The sequence below is a fragment of the Diadema setosum genome, chromosome 12 (genome assembly GCF_964275005.1).
Source record: "Diadema setosum chromosome 12, eeDiaSeto1, whole genome shotgun sequence".
NCBI lineage: Eukaryota > Metazoa > Echinodermata > Echinoidea > Diadematoida > Diadematidae > Diadema > Diadema setosum.
The window spans coordinates 37,522,389-37,539,229 of NC_092696.1; the positions used below are offsets into that span (position 1 = coordinate 37,522,389).

A 16,841-nucleotide genomic window follows, 5' to 3' on the forward strand; every position below is an offset into this window, starting at 1 on the left:
TGGTTTTAAACTTGGGTGTTGCTGATGAGTCCTTTAATGGAGACCTCCCAAGGATTTCAGACTTTTACATTTGAACAACTATAAATCAGTTCTACAGAGTTTCAGAATTTATAGTGATTGGGATGAGGAATAAGAATGTTTACAAAGTTTTAACTAATTGTAATGAACAAGGGATGATGACTTGGCAGCCTCACAATAAGAATGCACGAGTTGGGCTCAAGGAAGTAGAACAAAAGAAGGCATGCATACATATTATGTAGATTCTACACAGGTGAACTTTTATGCAAGCCGTATTGTAATGAAAGTACACTGCTACATATTCTGAAATATGTGAGGCTCTATGTCCTCAACATTGTTCAGTGTAATTTGTTAAAGATTTTTCAGAGTACAGTGTATTGTTTTTTGATTCGGGGACCACAATAAATTCCACAAATCTATACATGGAGCTGTCAATTTATGTACCACTTGATGTGAAATTATGAAATTCAAACTTTGTCCGACTAACAGCATAACGCAAAAGTTCTTCCCTAAGCTGATCTGAGATCACAGGGAAAGCACATGCTTCATACTTCAAACTACATGTATTTATATACTACACACTTCACCATAAAGGACCAGTTCTTTGGAACTTTGGAAGTTTGGTATCAATTGTGGCAACTGAAGTAAAATCTTGTTGCTGATGTCTTGGTTTATACATGATGATTGGCAGGTGCAAGGGTTGACTGAATCTATCTTACCTTGGTATTGTTCTCTTGTCAGGCCAGTAGGGTGATGACAATGTTCCACTGAGGGCGGAATAGGTGCGATCACACACTGACAAGAAACAGAAGAAGAAAAAACAAAAGCAAATGTAAGGACCCCGCAATGCTTGACAGCTTTTATAGAGTCCAGGCTAGGATTTGTACCTAAAACAAAACAAAGACCAATTCTTTCACAATGTTACATACACTGTATGTTCAACTGCAAAGCCTACTTTTAAGAATTTAGAAGCTACCGTGATAATACCACAAAATATCTACCAGATGGATTACTAGTAATGCATGGCTGTGACAAATCGGAGAACATTTCTTTATAATTCAGGAGTCAAGCCTATTTACAATGTAGACATTTACTGTCAGAAATGTTCTTCCATCATCTACAGCTGATGTGAATATATCATTTTTCACACAGTATCTGGGGCCCCAAGAGGCTTGCATTGTTTCAATGATAGCTGTTATTTCAGCCAGAATTTGGTTGTTTCTTTGCTGCTACTCTGTAAACTGCAATAATTTGACCTTACAAACTTCAGCAAAACTCTGTGTGAAATGATCCTCCAATGTTTAAATAGCACATCAGTGAAATTTACTGTCAGAGTATAGAAATATAAACAATGCCCCTACACCTTCAAACTTTCTTTTAACAGCTGCAGATACCTGTACCAGTTATGCAAATTCAACATATTTTAACAAAAAGCAAACTTCAAAAAATTGTTGAACATGATGGTACATTGTACATTTATGGATCAACAGAGAACTTCAACATTCCTGTATCTTTTCAAATGTTCCAGGTCATATATGCAGTGTTTCTTGTTTCTATTTGTTCCATTAGGGATGTTCAACAGTAATATCATTATGACATCTGTACATAAAACATTTCCTGCAAAAGCCTCAATTATAAAACTAAATTGGAAAATTCGTGAACTTTATACATTGCCGCGACAACAAAGATACCAGCTTTACAGTGCCACTCCCAAGAAACTGAATTTTTACATCAACCTCCACTACATGTACTAACGAGAAATATCGCACCCTATTACTGCTAGCCTAGTGTGCCGTGCAAACTCAAGGTCATATGTAGCCCATCTGAAACCAGTTCAAATGATAATCTTCAAATGCAAGAATGAATAGAAAGCTGTTTCTACGCAATACATGTTACTTGTATACCTTATCTACGCAATACATGTTACTTGTATATGTAAGGTATGTTACTATTTATTCAAATACTGGTGCAAGAACTTCTGCTCAATATATAGTCACAGAACAGTATTCTGAAATTAATTTTCCAGCTAAGAGCTTGAAGAATGGTCTTACTTGTGCAGGGCTGGGTGTTACAGGATCGAACCGATGGTTCCGTTGGGGGCGATAAACGGTTGCAGTAACCCATAGGCGCCATGTGTGAAGGTTGCGATGTGGTGTAACACCGATCAATTCGAAACTGCGTGCCTGTGAGCAAACATATTGGATTACAAACAGTGATCATTCATGGTAACCTTTTTTGCCATCAACTTTGCACAGTCAAAAGTTTATGCAAGATTCAGCAATTGGTCCATGCCAAATACTACCACTAGCAGTACCTGTTGATCAGCACAGGAAAGACTAGAGTCTCTACAGTAGAGTCTAAGTTTTACTAGCACTTCTTCCGACATTGTACACGACCACTGACCAATCATAAGATGCATGAATTTAGTCTAAACCTTGGAGGTAGATCATTGACAGCAAGAATTATTTCTTATGATGGTTTTGCCATCTTGCCATCTTGGTCTTGAGACATTTAGAATTCTAGATGTGACCATGCATCAGAAAACGAACAGAAAAGTTGCAAGGCCTGATTTTATGCGAGGACTCAAAAATAGGTGAAATGAGTCAACCTAGTCAAATCTTGAGATTTTAATATTTTCCGACAGAGCAATTCTTCTTCCTGTACATTAATTCAAAGATTGAGATCATAAAATGAATAGAAATTTGTGTTTTAGCAGTTTTTCTAGCATACTTTTTTCTTGATAAAGTAGTGGTAGTGCTGCTGTTTTGACAGTTAACCATGGACAAAATGCGGTATTAGCACACACTCACCTTCAGCTTGAATCTGATAATCCCTTCATTGTTGTGGCTAAGGAGTTTTACATCCTGTTTTTTGTCCCATTCAATGTACAGAGCACAGCCAGGCATGATTAAGCACTTGAATAGGCAGTCTCACACAAGTCACAGGTTCTTTACTTCAGAGCTCAGAGAGTCAGAGCCTCTTTTCTGAGTAGGCCTACATTCTTTTCCAGAGTGTGTGCTTTCTTTCAAATATTACTAAAAGGTTAGATAGGCCAGGAGACTCTATGAATAGAGTTACATTGAATAATAGGTGTACATCATTAAAGCTTCAAGTTTACTCTTTCAGATTCTGCCTTTAATTGAAAAAAAAAAATCCATGTCTGGCTACTGTTTGTTGGTTTTGTGATGCAGGGTAACATATGGGTATTATGATTTTATTATTTATTAGGGCCTACTAACGTTAGTACTGTATTATTTTTTTTAATACTATACAGTAAAATGCTGGGGCACTGAACTTTTTTGTTTCCCAAGCAGCATAGTCATACTTACCATACTGTCCACAGAAACACTTATCTTGCATATCTCAGGCACTCGGATTAACCGGGGGGCCAAAACCTTAAAACAGAGGTCGAGTTGCACTCTCTCTACAAACTAAGTAGACCATGCTTATTTTCAAGTTTTTATTGTAACAAACAACATTCCACTGGTCTACCTCAAAAAATTTGTTGCGAAAGCCTCCAAATCCAAGATGGCGTCCAAAATGGCCGCCATATTTACTGAATTTGTTATTTGAATGATAGAATTCGACAGAAACATTAGATTTCAACAAATGTGATGTCATATGACAGAGAATAAAATTTTCTACAAGTTGATACCATTTTTGTGGGTTATTGTGATAACTGGATTGAGATTTTAAGGAAAAAACACTAATTTTTTGATATTTTTCTGAAAAAAGGAAAATCATGAAAATGCTTGATTCGGCATAAATCAGAGAATGACTTAAGGATTATCTTGAAACGTTTCAGGAATTTTGTTTGACATATAATTAATATTTGGAGAAAATTAGGGGTCAGTACCGCTTTTTGTTCAGGAGTAATAATGTCTCAAACTTGAAAACTCACTTTGTAAAAATGGGCACTTTAGTTGTGACAAGACCTTGTTGGTCATAAAACAAGTCTGCGCGTGTCAAGACTACTACACGTACCACTAGCACTGGCGCGTGTAGCAGTGCCAGTGGTGCGTGTAGTAGTCTTGGCAAACGCAGACTCTTGCTTTGACAAACAAGGGTTTGTGCCTGCAAACTAACTTTTCGTACCAAGTGGTAGCTCAGGTGACGCTGGTCGCTATTATTTCAAAGTAGATTGTTCTGAAGCAAATGAGATAAAGCAATTTTTTTTTTCAAATAGAGGTAGTAGCTTGAAACTTGGCACCAATCTTGTTATAGATAGTTTAAAGGACAAGTTTTCCCTCATAGACATGCGGGTTGAGTGAATGCAGCAATATTAGTAGAACACATCAGTGAAGTTTGAGTAAAATCAGACAGTCTGTTAAAAAATTATGAATTTTTGAAGTTTCTACTTAGTCATGGCTGGATGGAAAGACTACTATAGCTTGTGATGTCACATGAGTACAACGATATGAAGAAAGAATAAAGAAAATTCAACATATTTCCATTTTTCTCGCATAACAAAAGAACACATGACTTCTCTCTTTCAGAAGGCAGGGGGAATAATATTACCATTAACATACGTCAGTCGCAAGTCGAAGAAATGTGCACTTTATTTAAAAAGTAAAGTCAAACTTTCACTGATGTGTTCTACTAATACTGCTGCACTTTCTCAATCCTTATGTATATGAAGGTGGACTTGTTCTTTAAGGCAGAATTCAGATCAACCACAAAAAAAAAAAACATGAAGATGACAGCCATCAAAGTTGACATAGTTTATTGCGCCAAATTAAATGTATTATCATGATTTTCATAAAATTTTGTCTGTTGTACTATCTATTTATATGTTTTTACATATTTCAAACATTGTAATGCTATTTCAAACCGTCTTAGGTTTTTATGGAGACATTTTTAAGACCAGTGATATTCTACTCTCCAAAAAAGAGAAAAAATCGAGTGGAAGTATTCACTTTTGAAGGAGTGAATAACAGAAAATAGTGAATTTAGAGTGAAATTGGAGTGAATTTTTAATGAAAATGTTCATTTTCACTCATTTTAGAGTGACCTCAGGGAACACTCGTCATTCTTCGAGTGATCCCTGAGGTCACTCTGAAATGAATGAAAATGAACATTTTCACTCTCGAGTGATTCTGATATCTACTATGGGAAAGCATGAAATGGCCTAAGTTCAGATCAATAATTGTGACACTATAACCAACATGAAATCAGCCTAAAAACAATGTAAGAAAAATCTTGTAACAGTAAATACAGTTTCAGCATGCTTATTTGTAAATGTGAATATACAGCACGAAAGATACATTTGGACAGTTTTATTCGAAAAATATACTGAAAAATGATTTCGCACAAGATATTTAAAGGCAAATTTGAGAAATTGCCGCCATGTCGGATTTTCCGGGGGGGGGGGGGGGGGATCAGAAGGGCTTTCAAGGACAAGGATCTACGGACATTATTACACATAGTACCATCATAATTCACGTTTCTGCAACAGCAGAGTAGCAGACAAGTAAAAAAAGCATATCTTTGATACAGAAGCATTTCTTTTTCATCAAAGATTGGGCCTTACCCAAAATAAGTTCCACTGGAATGAGTTCCACCCCCCCCCCCCAAAAAAAAAGACCCTCAATATGGTTTACACTATACAATATCGTTCGGATGTATCATGTGTATAGAAACATATAATAGACAGCAATATAAGATGATTAAAAGAATACATTAAATCATAAGTTGAGATTTAACTTTGACGCAACACACATAATGTATTGTTTACCATTGGGATATCACATTTGATTTATATGTGCAGGTTGGTTGTATCACAAAACATTCTACCATGTATAAAAATTAAAATAAAGACTAAATCATACGAAGATATCACCATTTCTTTACAAGAAACCATTAACCATGATAACTGTTGACAGCTAAGTATAAAAAAACCCGTTCTTATCAGATCTATTTAGTATATCTAATAATATTTGCAATGATTATACTGATTTAAGTTTGTACATTAGTTGTTCTATCCCTAACTCACAGTTTAGAACTAGTTTGAGGAATTAACTAAAGGTGGGTTTTGGTTTTACGTGCACTTATGGTAAATAATGCCTTGAACGACAACCTCAATCAATTACTGCCATCTTGAATTTTGTGCTGATACTATTTTTGTCGCTAAATATGACACATTGGCAAAATTTGTGCCAAATTCCAAGCTCCTATCTCTTTTTGGAAAATACTTTTTGTTCAATGTTCAATCTTATCTGCCTCAGAACAATCTACCATGAAATGCTACAGTAATAGCGACCAGTGTCACCTACCTGTCCACTTGGCATGAAAAGATAGTTTGCAGGCACTTATAAGTCAATAGACCATTACAGTATTACATGTGACCATGTAAACACATTGTATGCAAAATTTATAATGCATAGATATCTTTTTTCAAGTTTTAGATATTAACATGTCAACAGTGTATATGATATTGCTTGTAATTCCATAAATATGAACTATGTCTCCTCTCAGTAGATCTCAATCACAATCGCAGGTTTCAAAATAATTATTCGGTTCTTCTTTGATAAATACTAAATCATGCATTTTTACATTTCATTCTTTCTTCAAAACAATATAAAAATATGAATTTCCTCCCCCTCCCCCCATTTATCACAATACACAGCTAAAGTGGTATCAACTTTTAGGAAGCTTTTATACTCTCCTTCACATGACATCAAAGTTTCTGCAATCCGATGTCTCTATCAATAGAAATGTTAAATCAATAAAAATGGCGACCCTATTGGACCGTATCTGTACTTTGGAGGTTTTTGTAACAAATCTACTGAGGTGTACTTACGAAACATTGCTTAGTACGCTTAGTAACTTTATGTATGGTCTTATTCATAGAGAGAGTGGAACTCGAAAAGTAAGCACAAACTTGGATTTGACCCTCTGTGACATCTTTGGAAACAGATGCGTGTAAAAACATGATATTATGTAAAATGAGATTTCAAGTTTGAGACATTACAACTCCTGAACCAAATACAATACTGACCTCTAATTTTCTCCAAATATTGATTATATGGGAAAGATGTTAATTTCTACATGGTTTTCGTAAACATTTTTAATTTAATTTTTTTTTTTTTTTTACTTTTTAGAGAAATATTTACGGTGCATTCTGAACAATGTCTCTATAAAAACCTAAGATGGTTTGAAATAGCATTACAATTTTCAAATTTATATAAAAACCATATAAACAAACCATATAAGCAAAACAGACAAAATCATATCAAAATCAAAATGATACATTTACTCTGGCGAAACACACTATGTCAGCTTTGATGGCCTGCAATCTTGATTTTTTTTTTGAGTGATTGATCCAAATTTTGTTAGAAACTTTCTAAAGCCAGGTTGTTTCAAGCTTCTACCTCTATTTGAAAGAAATTTTTGATTCATCTCATCTGCTTCAGAACAATCCACTTTGAAATAATAGCGATCAGCGTCACCTAAGCTACCACTTGGTATGAAAAGTTAGTTTGCAGGTACAAACCCTTGTTTGTCAATGCAAGAGTCTGCGTTTGCTAAGACTACTACACGCACCACTGGCACTGCTACACGCGCCAGTGCCAGTGGTGCGTGTAGTAGTCTTAACGCGCGCAGACTTTTTTATGACCAGCAATGTCTTGTCACAACTAAAGTGCCCATTTTTACAACGTGAGTTTTCAAGTTTGAGACATTATTACTCCTGAACAAAAAGCGGTACTGACCCCTAATTTTCTCCAAATACTAATTATATGTCAAACAAAATTCCTGAAACGTTTCAAGATAATCCTTCAGTCAGTCTCTGATTTATGCTGAATCAAGCATTTTCATGATTTTCCTTTTTTCAGAAAAATATCAAAAAATTAGTGTTTTTTCCTTAAAATCTCAATCCAGTTATCACAATAACCCACAAAAATGGTATCAACTTGTAGAAAATTTTATTCTCTTTCATATGACATCACATTTGTTGAAATCTGATGTTTCTCTCGAATTCTATCATTCAAATAACAAATTCAGTAAATATGGCGGCCATTTTGGACGCCATCTTGGATTTGGAGGCTTTCGCAACAAATTTTTTGAGGTAGACCAGTGGAATGTTGTTTGTTACAATAAAATCTTGAAAATAAGCATGGTCTACTTAGTTTGTAGAGAGAGTGCAACTCACTCGTTAAATAAGCGAGTTTTTGTGGTTTGGCCCTCCGGTTAGATGTCAACTTAAATATTAGGGCAAGTTTTGCATCCCCGAGTCATCCTCAGTCACATATCGATCGTGACTAACAAACACTGAAATCATGAAAAGTTTTATCAATTTCTTATTTTATTACTTATCTACTCACTTCTGTCCTGCGCCTAGTGTCTTTTTTTTTCTTTAACACTGGACACTTATGTTACTCTAACGTTAATTAATTAAAGACTACCGGTATAACGTTAATCTTAAGTTCAACAAAGTTTCACAAACCTGCTGGTCGGTGATACAGGCCGGGGTCTACGAGCATTTCATTGTGCTCACGCAATGTCATTATTTTTGTATCAGTTAATTCACAGAAATTTTCTTGTAAAAATATCAACAAACCCCATCTATTCAGTACTTTCGAGAAGGCCTATCTAACACGTCTCTCTTCGCCCTATTAAAGCAGATGTAAATATAGTGACTGTGTCATGGGAGTGGATAGGTGTCGCTGCCGTGTGCTGTCACCTCAGTCAGCGAACTCCACTCACGAGACCGCCCGAAACTACGGGTGCGTACGCGTGAACGATCAAAGCTGACCTCCAGTGGCTGAAACTGCACTGATTGGCCGACTAAAAATAAAGCTCGTTTACAATCTTCATAACTCACCAAGTTCGGAGGCATTTCCGTCCAGTTTTCTTTCATCAAATGCATATAGTTATACAGGAAAAGTCTTAATATCCAACAGCGCCGTGTTGTATCTCAGTTTATTATCGATCCCGTCTGGACATTGAGAAATATCCCACGTAGTAATTCACGAGGTTGCCACAGAGAAATCATATATAGCGCTGTAGCTGTTGTGTTGGTCGGATGTATGGGGCGCTTAGTGTCGCACAAGTGATTTTGTCAGGAAATCAACCTTTTCGAACTATTTCGTCACGAACAAAATGGGCCCTAATTCATTCCGTCACGAAATCAATCCCATTTATTACTTAATAAACTACAGCAAGTGATGTCGTAACACAATCACTTTTGCAAATAATTTCTTCACGAAATCATCTCATGTAATTAATTTCATTACAAAACCAACTAGATTCTACTGCAAATGAATTTCATCATGAAATGAACTTCGTCTCAAGTCATTAATTAGTCACGAAATGAACCATTGCAAATAATTTTGTCATTAATCCGACTAGGTTAATTGTAGCTAGTGGCAACGATTTCGTGTTTGAACTAAAACGATACACAATGTACAGATATTCAGAGTTTTTTTTTTTGTTTTTTTTTTTTGTTTGTTTCCGCGACTATGCAGTTGAAAATTTGTTTGTGACGGAATTAGCGTGTAGCAAAGGTTGATTGCTGGACAGGTTGGGCGCCCAAGTGTCGCACAGGTGACTCTGTCACGAAACAGCTGCATTTTTGAAACATCATGCATCAGTGTCCTTACTCGGGCCGGTTTTTTTTTTCCCCCATTTTTGTTTATTTTATTTTATTTTTTTTTAAAGCAAAAGAGTCGGACTCTAAAATCGCCAATAGACGAGGTTCCGTGACGTCAAATGACGCATTGCCTGAGGGGCAAAAACGAATCACGTTGCTGTTGTTGTAGTTGTTTGCTGAGTATTACAATGTAGTAAGTATGTGCCGCATACTACTAGTAGTACTCGTACTCGCCTGTCTATCACGGGACGTGGGATACAGTAAATCTTACGCGCTTGCATAGGGGCCACTCAGCATGGCTTGATGACGTCATTGGAAGCTCGTGTATAACGTCAGTGATGGATCTAGATAGGGTTGTCGACCGCTAACAGCATAAGAGATTGTTTCGAAGAGGGAAATAAATTTTGTTCATATACCTCCTCCGCATGTTTTCGTGCACGTCGAATAGGTGATGTCCCAACGATGTGACCTCCGCTGTGCTACCGAGAGATGCCAGAGACTCTGAGCAAGAGAAAACAACAGTAAACTACTTTTTGAAACTTGGAGGTATCCTTTTATTTGATAATTATAATCACCTACATTTATCAGTATCATGACCACCTGAAACTGGACAACAACATCAACAAGAACAAAACAGGTTCATTTGTGAGAAAGAAAAGGAGAGATGGAGGGGATTCAGGGAGGTCGAGAAAGGGTTTGGGATTTTTTTTTTTTTAACTCAAACCAAACCACTATAGGCCTAGTACTAAGTAGCTGATCCGCCTATGATATGACGCCCCCCCCCCCCCACCCCTCAAAAAAAAAAAATAATAAATACTACTCAGTATCTCGCACTTACGTATACTATAATATCACACAGTATAATAGTCTTTCTCTGGCATGTCAATATCAACTTTGGACAAGATTTAGGAAGAATTGACCGATAATTGACAGTACGACGAATAATAGTCCCATACGACAAGGCTCTTGGTTATTAGGCTGGATGCACAATATTGCACACATAGACACAAACACACACATGCGCGCGTGCGCACACAAACAGATTTCATGGCAATTCATTAATTAGTCATACTGTCTTTCAGACGGAAGGCAGCACTGCCGTTATCACGTCATATACAACGATAGGCCATATTTTGTTTCCTTCATGAATACTCATTGATAGTACAGGTGGATGAAATTAACTTCATTTTGCCAATGACATGCAATGACTGCTATAAGGAATTTATAGTGTGGTTGTTTTCATCTAGTCAAAGCCGAGCCGCTGCCCAAGAGGGTTGACGGTCGTGACTATGTTTTCAAGATGACGTCATGTCTTTCCGAGGCATTTCGTCAAGTATATAGGAATAGAAGAAAACTGCTTGGAAAAATATTTTCAGTAAGAATGTTAGCATACAAGAAAGGACAAAAGAAGAAAGCTGAAATATGTATCAAGAAGTGCCTGGAAATTCTTACATAGACTGATTACAGGAAAGATTGGGGATATCACGTAAACGGTAACAAAGACAGTCGACGGTGAACAAAATGGCGTCAGAGCGGACACGAAGTCGGGATCCCGACGCCATCCGCCATCGTTCGTTGGAGAATGGCAGACAGTGGTGCCGACTGCCAGCATGATGTCGTTTGAGCTACGCGACGTATAGGCCTAGTGGAGTTTGCTGCATCACTTTGGGAGAGTTAGATAATTCGGAAAGACTTCCTTTTGAGACAGCCACCCAAATCACACTACACGTAATACTAAATAAGTGCAGATCTATACAACTCTACCTAGCCTAACCTTGCTTGCGACACGCACGGATGCACGCACTCACTTTTGGGTGGCTGTCTCAAAAGGAACTCTTGCCGATAATTCTTCTCCAATCATAATTTACTCGAGCAAACCATTTATAGTCGAGTCTTATCTTCACTTCTGTTGTGAAGTGAAAAAACAAAAACAAAAACAAAGCTGGCAATCCCTGTACTTCGCACTTCTGCCAATGAATGTGAAGTTTTAATCACTTCTCCCGGATAACCGAGAAATCGTAACACATTTAAACATAATAAGAAGTTTCACTTTCATACGTTTAAATTCACTCTTCTCCCGATTGCAATCAAAAAGACCTATCAACTTACAACCTTAAACTTCACTGATATATGCATGCTTTTTATCTATTTAACCAATGAAGTTTCGAGGCGCATGGTATAAAAGGCCTTTAAAAAAAGAAAGGAAAATGCATAGAACACGCACTTATGGTTGTAAACTAAATCTAGATCTTATTTTTTTTTAAATAAAAAGTATTAGAATTTTATTTACAATTTTATTTTCTGTTTCACGAAAGGGACATCAATATATTCCAGTTAAGTCAAATAAATTTAGTCTAGATCTAGATCTAGTAGTAGTAGGGCCTACCAACCATCAATATTAAATCTTGAGATACGGTATAGATTTAAGTTGCAATGTGCATTTTACCAAAAATAAGTAAATCATTATTTCAAAGGAATTTACGAGGCCACCTACCGAATTGAGAGAACAAATAGGCCTCAGTTTTATAATCAAATCTAGTGTTGTTCTCGATGAAGTAAATTACTATGATTAAACATGGCATTGCAATACTGATTACTGACTCTTTGATTTTGGTCTCAGAAAATTCTTGAACTAAAAGCCTACTTGTTCTATATAGGCTACACAACGCTATAGACACTAATCCCAAATCAACATCGTATAATTTACTGTTACCATCCTATCCCGTTATTATATACTTCGAATGTCATTATGCCAATGAAGTTAATACAGCAAACTTAAATTAATCTTAATCTGATGGTAGCATCAGATTTCGGTACTGATTACCTATCAGTCATGAAGGTCAAATAATACAAAGAAAATGTATTTAACAAAAATTGCATTTCTTTCATTCCTAAGAAACTTACATAACTTTGTTTTCACTTACCGATAAAATCACCACAGCAAACAACACTTTCCTACAGAGGAGGGTGTGGCTACAATGGTCCCACATATTGCAGTTCGGGTTATTTGTACAGCATCTAGGATTTCTCCAAGTTGTAATGGCAAGGCACAAGTTCAGCAATGTTCAAAGTGCTTGAATGTTCTCGAGATGCCTTGGCCAGTCTCACCCGGTGGCAGAGGCGTTCATGTATCATTCATCAATACCATTTTCTGGAATCGTCCAAATCTCAATGGTAACTTTAGATCTTAGGAGGAAGTTAATGCATTTAATGTTTACCTTTGGTGAACTTAGAATAAGGCGTTGTTTGAGGTTTTATAACTGATAGATTTATAAGTCATGAAATTTGATGTTTTCTCCAAATTCAGAGAGATTTGCGGATTTTGATATTTTTTCTTCTTTTGATTAACCAAATTAATCCCTCTGAATTAGGTAACTTGGTACGGTCCGGGAAAGCAAAGAATGTGAAATGACATATTGCAGTTTGCATAAATATCTTTTCATCGGTATTATAGAAATTACGTAATACACATGCATTCAGTTCTCCGCTCGCACAGGATAGGACGGCATGCATTCTTCCTTTTCAAGGACTTTACCATTAGCATTACAAGAGGGCAACGCCAACCCCTTCTGATATTTTGTTCTGTTCCCATAGCAACGGATCACTCTTCTCGTCAAAGTTACTCATCATCAAAAAATCGCCGACAATGCTTTCATGTTCAGTGGCGGATCCAGAGAGGGGCGCACCGGGCGCGTGCCCCCTCTTTATTAAATTTTGTTGTTAAAACAGGAGAAATAAAGAGAAAAAAAATGAGATGAAACTCGGAAGTAGCACCAGAAATATAGTTTGCTTCCCCCCTTTTTTTTACTGAATTCCTGGTGTTCATCATTATGTTCAATGTTTTCATTACCGATTTTGTGATTATTTCATCATTGTCATCATAGACACCACTAGCATCATCTATAATTAATCGTATATCTTCATCACCGTTATCATTATTCATACGTCATCCGCTCCATGGTTACCTTCTCTTCCAGCATCCATTTTGATTCTCATCATCATCTCCACCAAATTCATTTCCATCTGGGCCCTCTTATCATTACTCACCGCAGAAGTTTTACAGTCATTATTACATTCAATATCATAATACTCCATTGCACGCAGAATTATAAGCCTACTTTTTATACTCAGTAGATTATTACAAAGCTCACACGTATCACATGGCCGGCGGAACCGTGGGGGCCGTGGGGGCTCGGGCCCCACACTTTTTGTGCACCATATAATACAAAGGAATACATAAGGTGTCAGTACTTTGGGCCCCCACACTGTTTTTTTAACCCGGAAGTACGTCAGTGGCACTAAAGAAATAGATAGAGATCTTGAGCGCGGTAAGGTTATGTTTTTCCACTGAAGACCTTTTTTGTTTTTTGTTTTGTTTTGTTTTGTTTTGTTTTGTTTTTTGCTTGTCAGCTCATGAAACCCGGAACTGGGCCCCCACACTTTTGAAAACGTCCCGCCGGCCCTGTAACATAGTTTCTTACAAACAGACAAACACTGTGATAATACGGAACAGTGTCGTTGTGTGTCGCCGTGTGCAGTGTGTGTGTGTGTGTGTGCGTGTGTGTGGGTGGGGTTGTCTAATAATCTGTGTCTTCTGTTGGGGACACTTTGTTTTATATAGTCATCTAACTCTTTGTTGTTACAGCATGATACACACCATATCGTCATTAATCTGTCGTCGGTACGGTCATCAGAAGTTTGTATTCAACTTTCCTTATATACCATCGCCATCATCTTCGTCTATGTTTGAATTATTATCCAGGAAATATAAGGCCCTTAGTATAAAGACCATAACACCTTGGTCAAAATAAACATAGTACAAAATCATAATATGAACTTTACCCTGCCTCGAAACAACAAGAAGATACAGTGTGCTAGAATGAACTGCATAATGAAACCAAAATAAAATTGTCTTTTACCATGCTTACATTTTACCGGCAAAGCAACACAAGTTGAAGGCGAATATCTTTTTAAACACAGAAGCTACGTAATTCAGGATTTAAATGTGAACATTTTATTAGGCATATTTCTCCGCGGGGCTAGCGGCTGTGAAAAACGCATCGACCTACAGGCGATATTCCACTTCTGGGTATACAGACGAATTTATACCCGTAAGGCTTTCTTTTCATCGACTAATCCATATATCTGACACTACGTGCAGTCATGTAGGTGTAATTTTGGATGATAAATTGCTCATGGAAAATTTTGTGTCGCAAAAATGTCGCTCTGCTTCATTCGCACTTTAGGCTACAAAATTGGGAAAATTTAAGAGTTTATTGACAAACACACCGCAGAACAATAATAGATATATTAGTTCATGCTTTTGTCATGTGCCACCTTGATTTTTGTAATGGATTGCTTTATGGACTGGCGGTCAAACAGATACAGATATTACAATCAACCCAAAACTCTGCTGCACGAGTAGTATCCAAAATCAGGAAACATGAACAAATTTTACCAGTTTTAATGTTACACTGGCTTCTAGTCAAAAATCGGATTCAGTTTAAAATATTCTTATTAGCATTTGAATGTTTCTATATGTTTGCTCCATATTATTTAAGGGAGCTACTTCAAATCTACACACCAGAAAGGAACCTTATTTCAAAAGCAAAGATTTATTTGTTATTCCGAACAGAAGAACCAAATTTTACGGAGAACGAACATTTGCTTTTAATGCCCCTACTTTATGGAATAATTTACCTCAGAAATTAAGACAAATCACTGATATAAAATAGATTTAAGTCTCCTTTGAAAACGCATTTTGTTTACGGTGTAAGCAACATGAAGCTCGGTACCTGTAACCATCACTGTAATTGGAACTATTGTATGTTTTTGTATAATCATATTTCACTTTTTAGCGCATAGGGACATAAACACTTTGTGTTATGCGCTACATAAACCACTGTCAAGTATATTACGCGAAATTGCCTGTCTCGAAGACAGAATATGAGTACAAAAAAAAAAAAAGAAGAAGCCTTCTATATTTTATACTCCATAAGATATTGCTTATGTTTTTAATTTTTGTTCTATCATCAGACTGTACAATACTATAATCATTGCTTAGCTCTTGCGCCCGTCTACTGATTAAGACGTAAAATAATGACAACGGATGGAAGTGAAGACGGATGAACGTCGACTTATAAGAATTACATGTAATGAATGTTTTGGCCCTATGAATCTTCGGACATGAGCCTTATCGCACAATTGTTCCTTCAATATTATTTTGTTCAAAAACTGGAATTCCATTGCACAAACAGACCGCTTCTCTGTTTGAAAAGGTGCCAAAAAAATAAAATCGGATTTTTTTTTTTTCTATTTGTTGCCGGAGATATCCTATGTTGGAGAAGTTTCGAATCTTTATTACAGTTAATGTACTGTGACAATACAAGTGAAGAGTTTGGTCGCAAAACGAGTTAACTAGGGGTTTTTTTTTTTCCCCCCCAGTGTCGGGTAGTGAGATATTTGCAGTTAAAGCTGCTGAAAAACCCTCAAGAAAATGATAGGAAAATGTTTTGTTTTATTTTGTTTTGTTTTTTAATCGTAACTTCAAGAATATTTCCTGTTTTGTTACAAGTGAGGTAATTTCGAAACACGTTTTATTTTGCTGTATCTGATGATGAATTTACTTGATTATAACGATTTATTCGTTTTGCGATAAAACTTTTCAAGCATTCTTGCAACTGAAAATGCGTAGTTTCTTGCAACGAGACCCGCATTAACTTGTCAGGGAGGCGGAATGAGAATGAATGGTGTGGTGGGCGGGGCTCGACAGATGCTACATAACTATACACAGCCCAGTCGGCTGTAAAAATAGCGCTTTTACAGCGACTGGGCTGTGCATTGTGATCACATCGTTTGTAATGGATTTAACTGGGTTGTGAATCATCGCAGAGGGCGCAATTGCATATCGCACTGGAGCAATGCGAGCATGCGCCTACATTTTGTACTATGTATTGAAATATTTGAATTTGAATATGATTGGAATTGAGTTTGTTTTTACCTGACTGCTAAGGAAGAATTGAATGCTTACGAGCAGGCAACCACAGAACAACTGTTATTTAAATCTACTACAGGAAACTGTACACACACAATATCACGAATATCTTTAGAGGCACTTCATATGTTTACCATTTGCAGATCCCCCCAGCTTTAGTGCTTCAAAGTAGTCTAAAATATGAGGTAGGGATAGAAACAACCAATGTAAATATGGTAATTAGTATAATTTATGTTATTA

At 36.7% G+C, this 16,841-nt stretch overlaps 1 protein-coding gene across 1 annotated transcript in view; it reads right to left on the reverse strand.

Annotated features, from left to right (window-relative positions):
• Positions 1–11,219, reverse strand: part of LOC140235927 (cubilin-like) — a 48,283-nt gene extending 37,064 nt beyond the window's left edge. Inside the window, exons 1-4 of the mRNA XM_072315919.1 lie at positions 11,073–11,219; positions 10,024–10,108; positions 2,070–2,201; positions 738–813 (exon numbers count right to left, since the gene is read on the reverse strand). Of these exons, the coding sequence (XP_072172020.1) occupies positions 738–813; positions 2,070–2,201; positions 10,024–10,108; positions 11,073–11,219 (440 nt within the window). The remainder of the gene's footprint in view (positions 1–737; positions 814–2,069; positions 2,202–10,023; positions 10,109–11,072) is intronic.
• Positions 11,220–16,841: the final 5,622 nt, after the last annotated feature.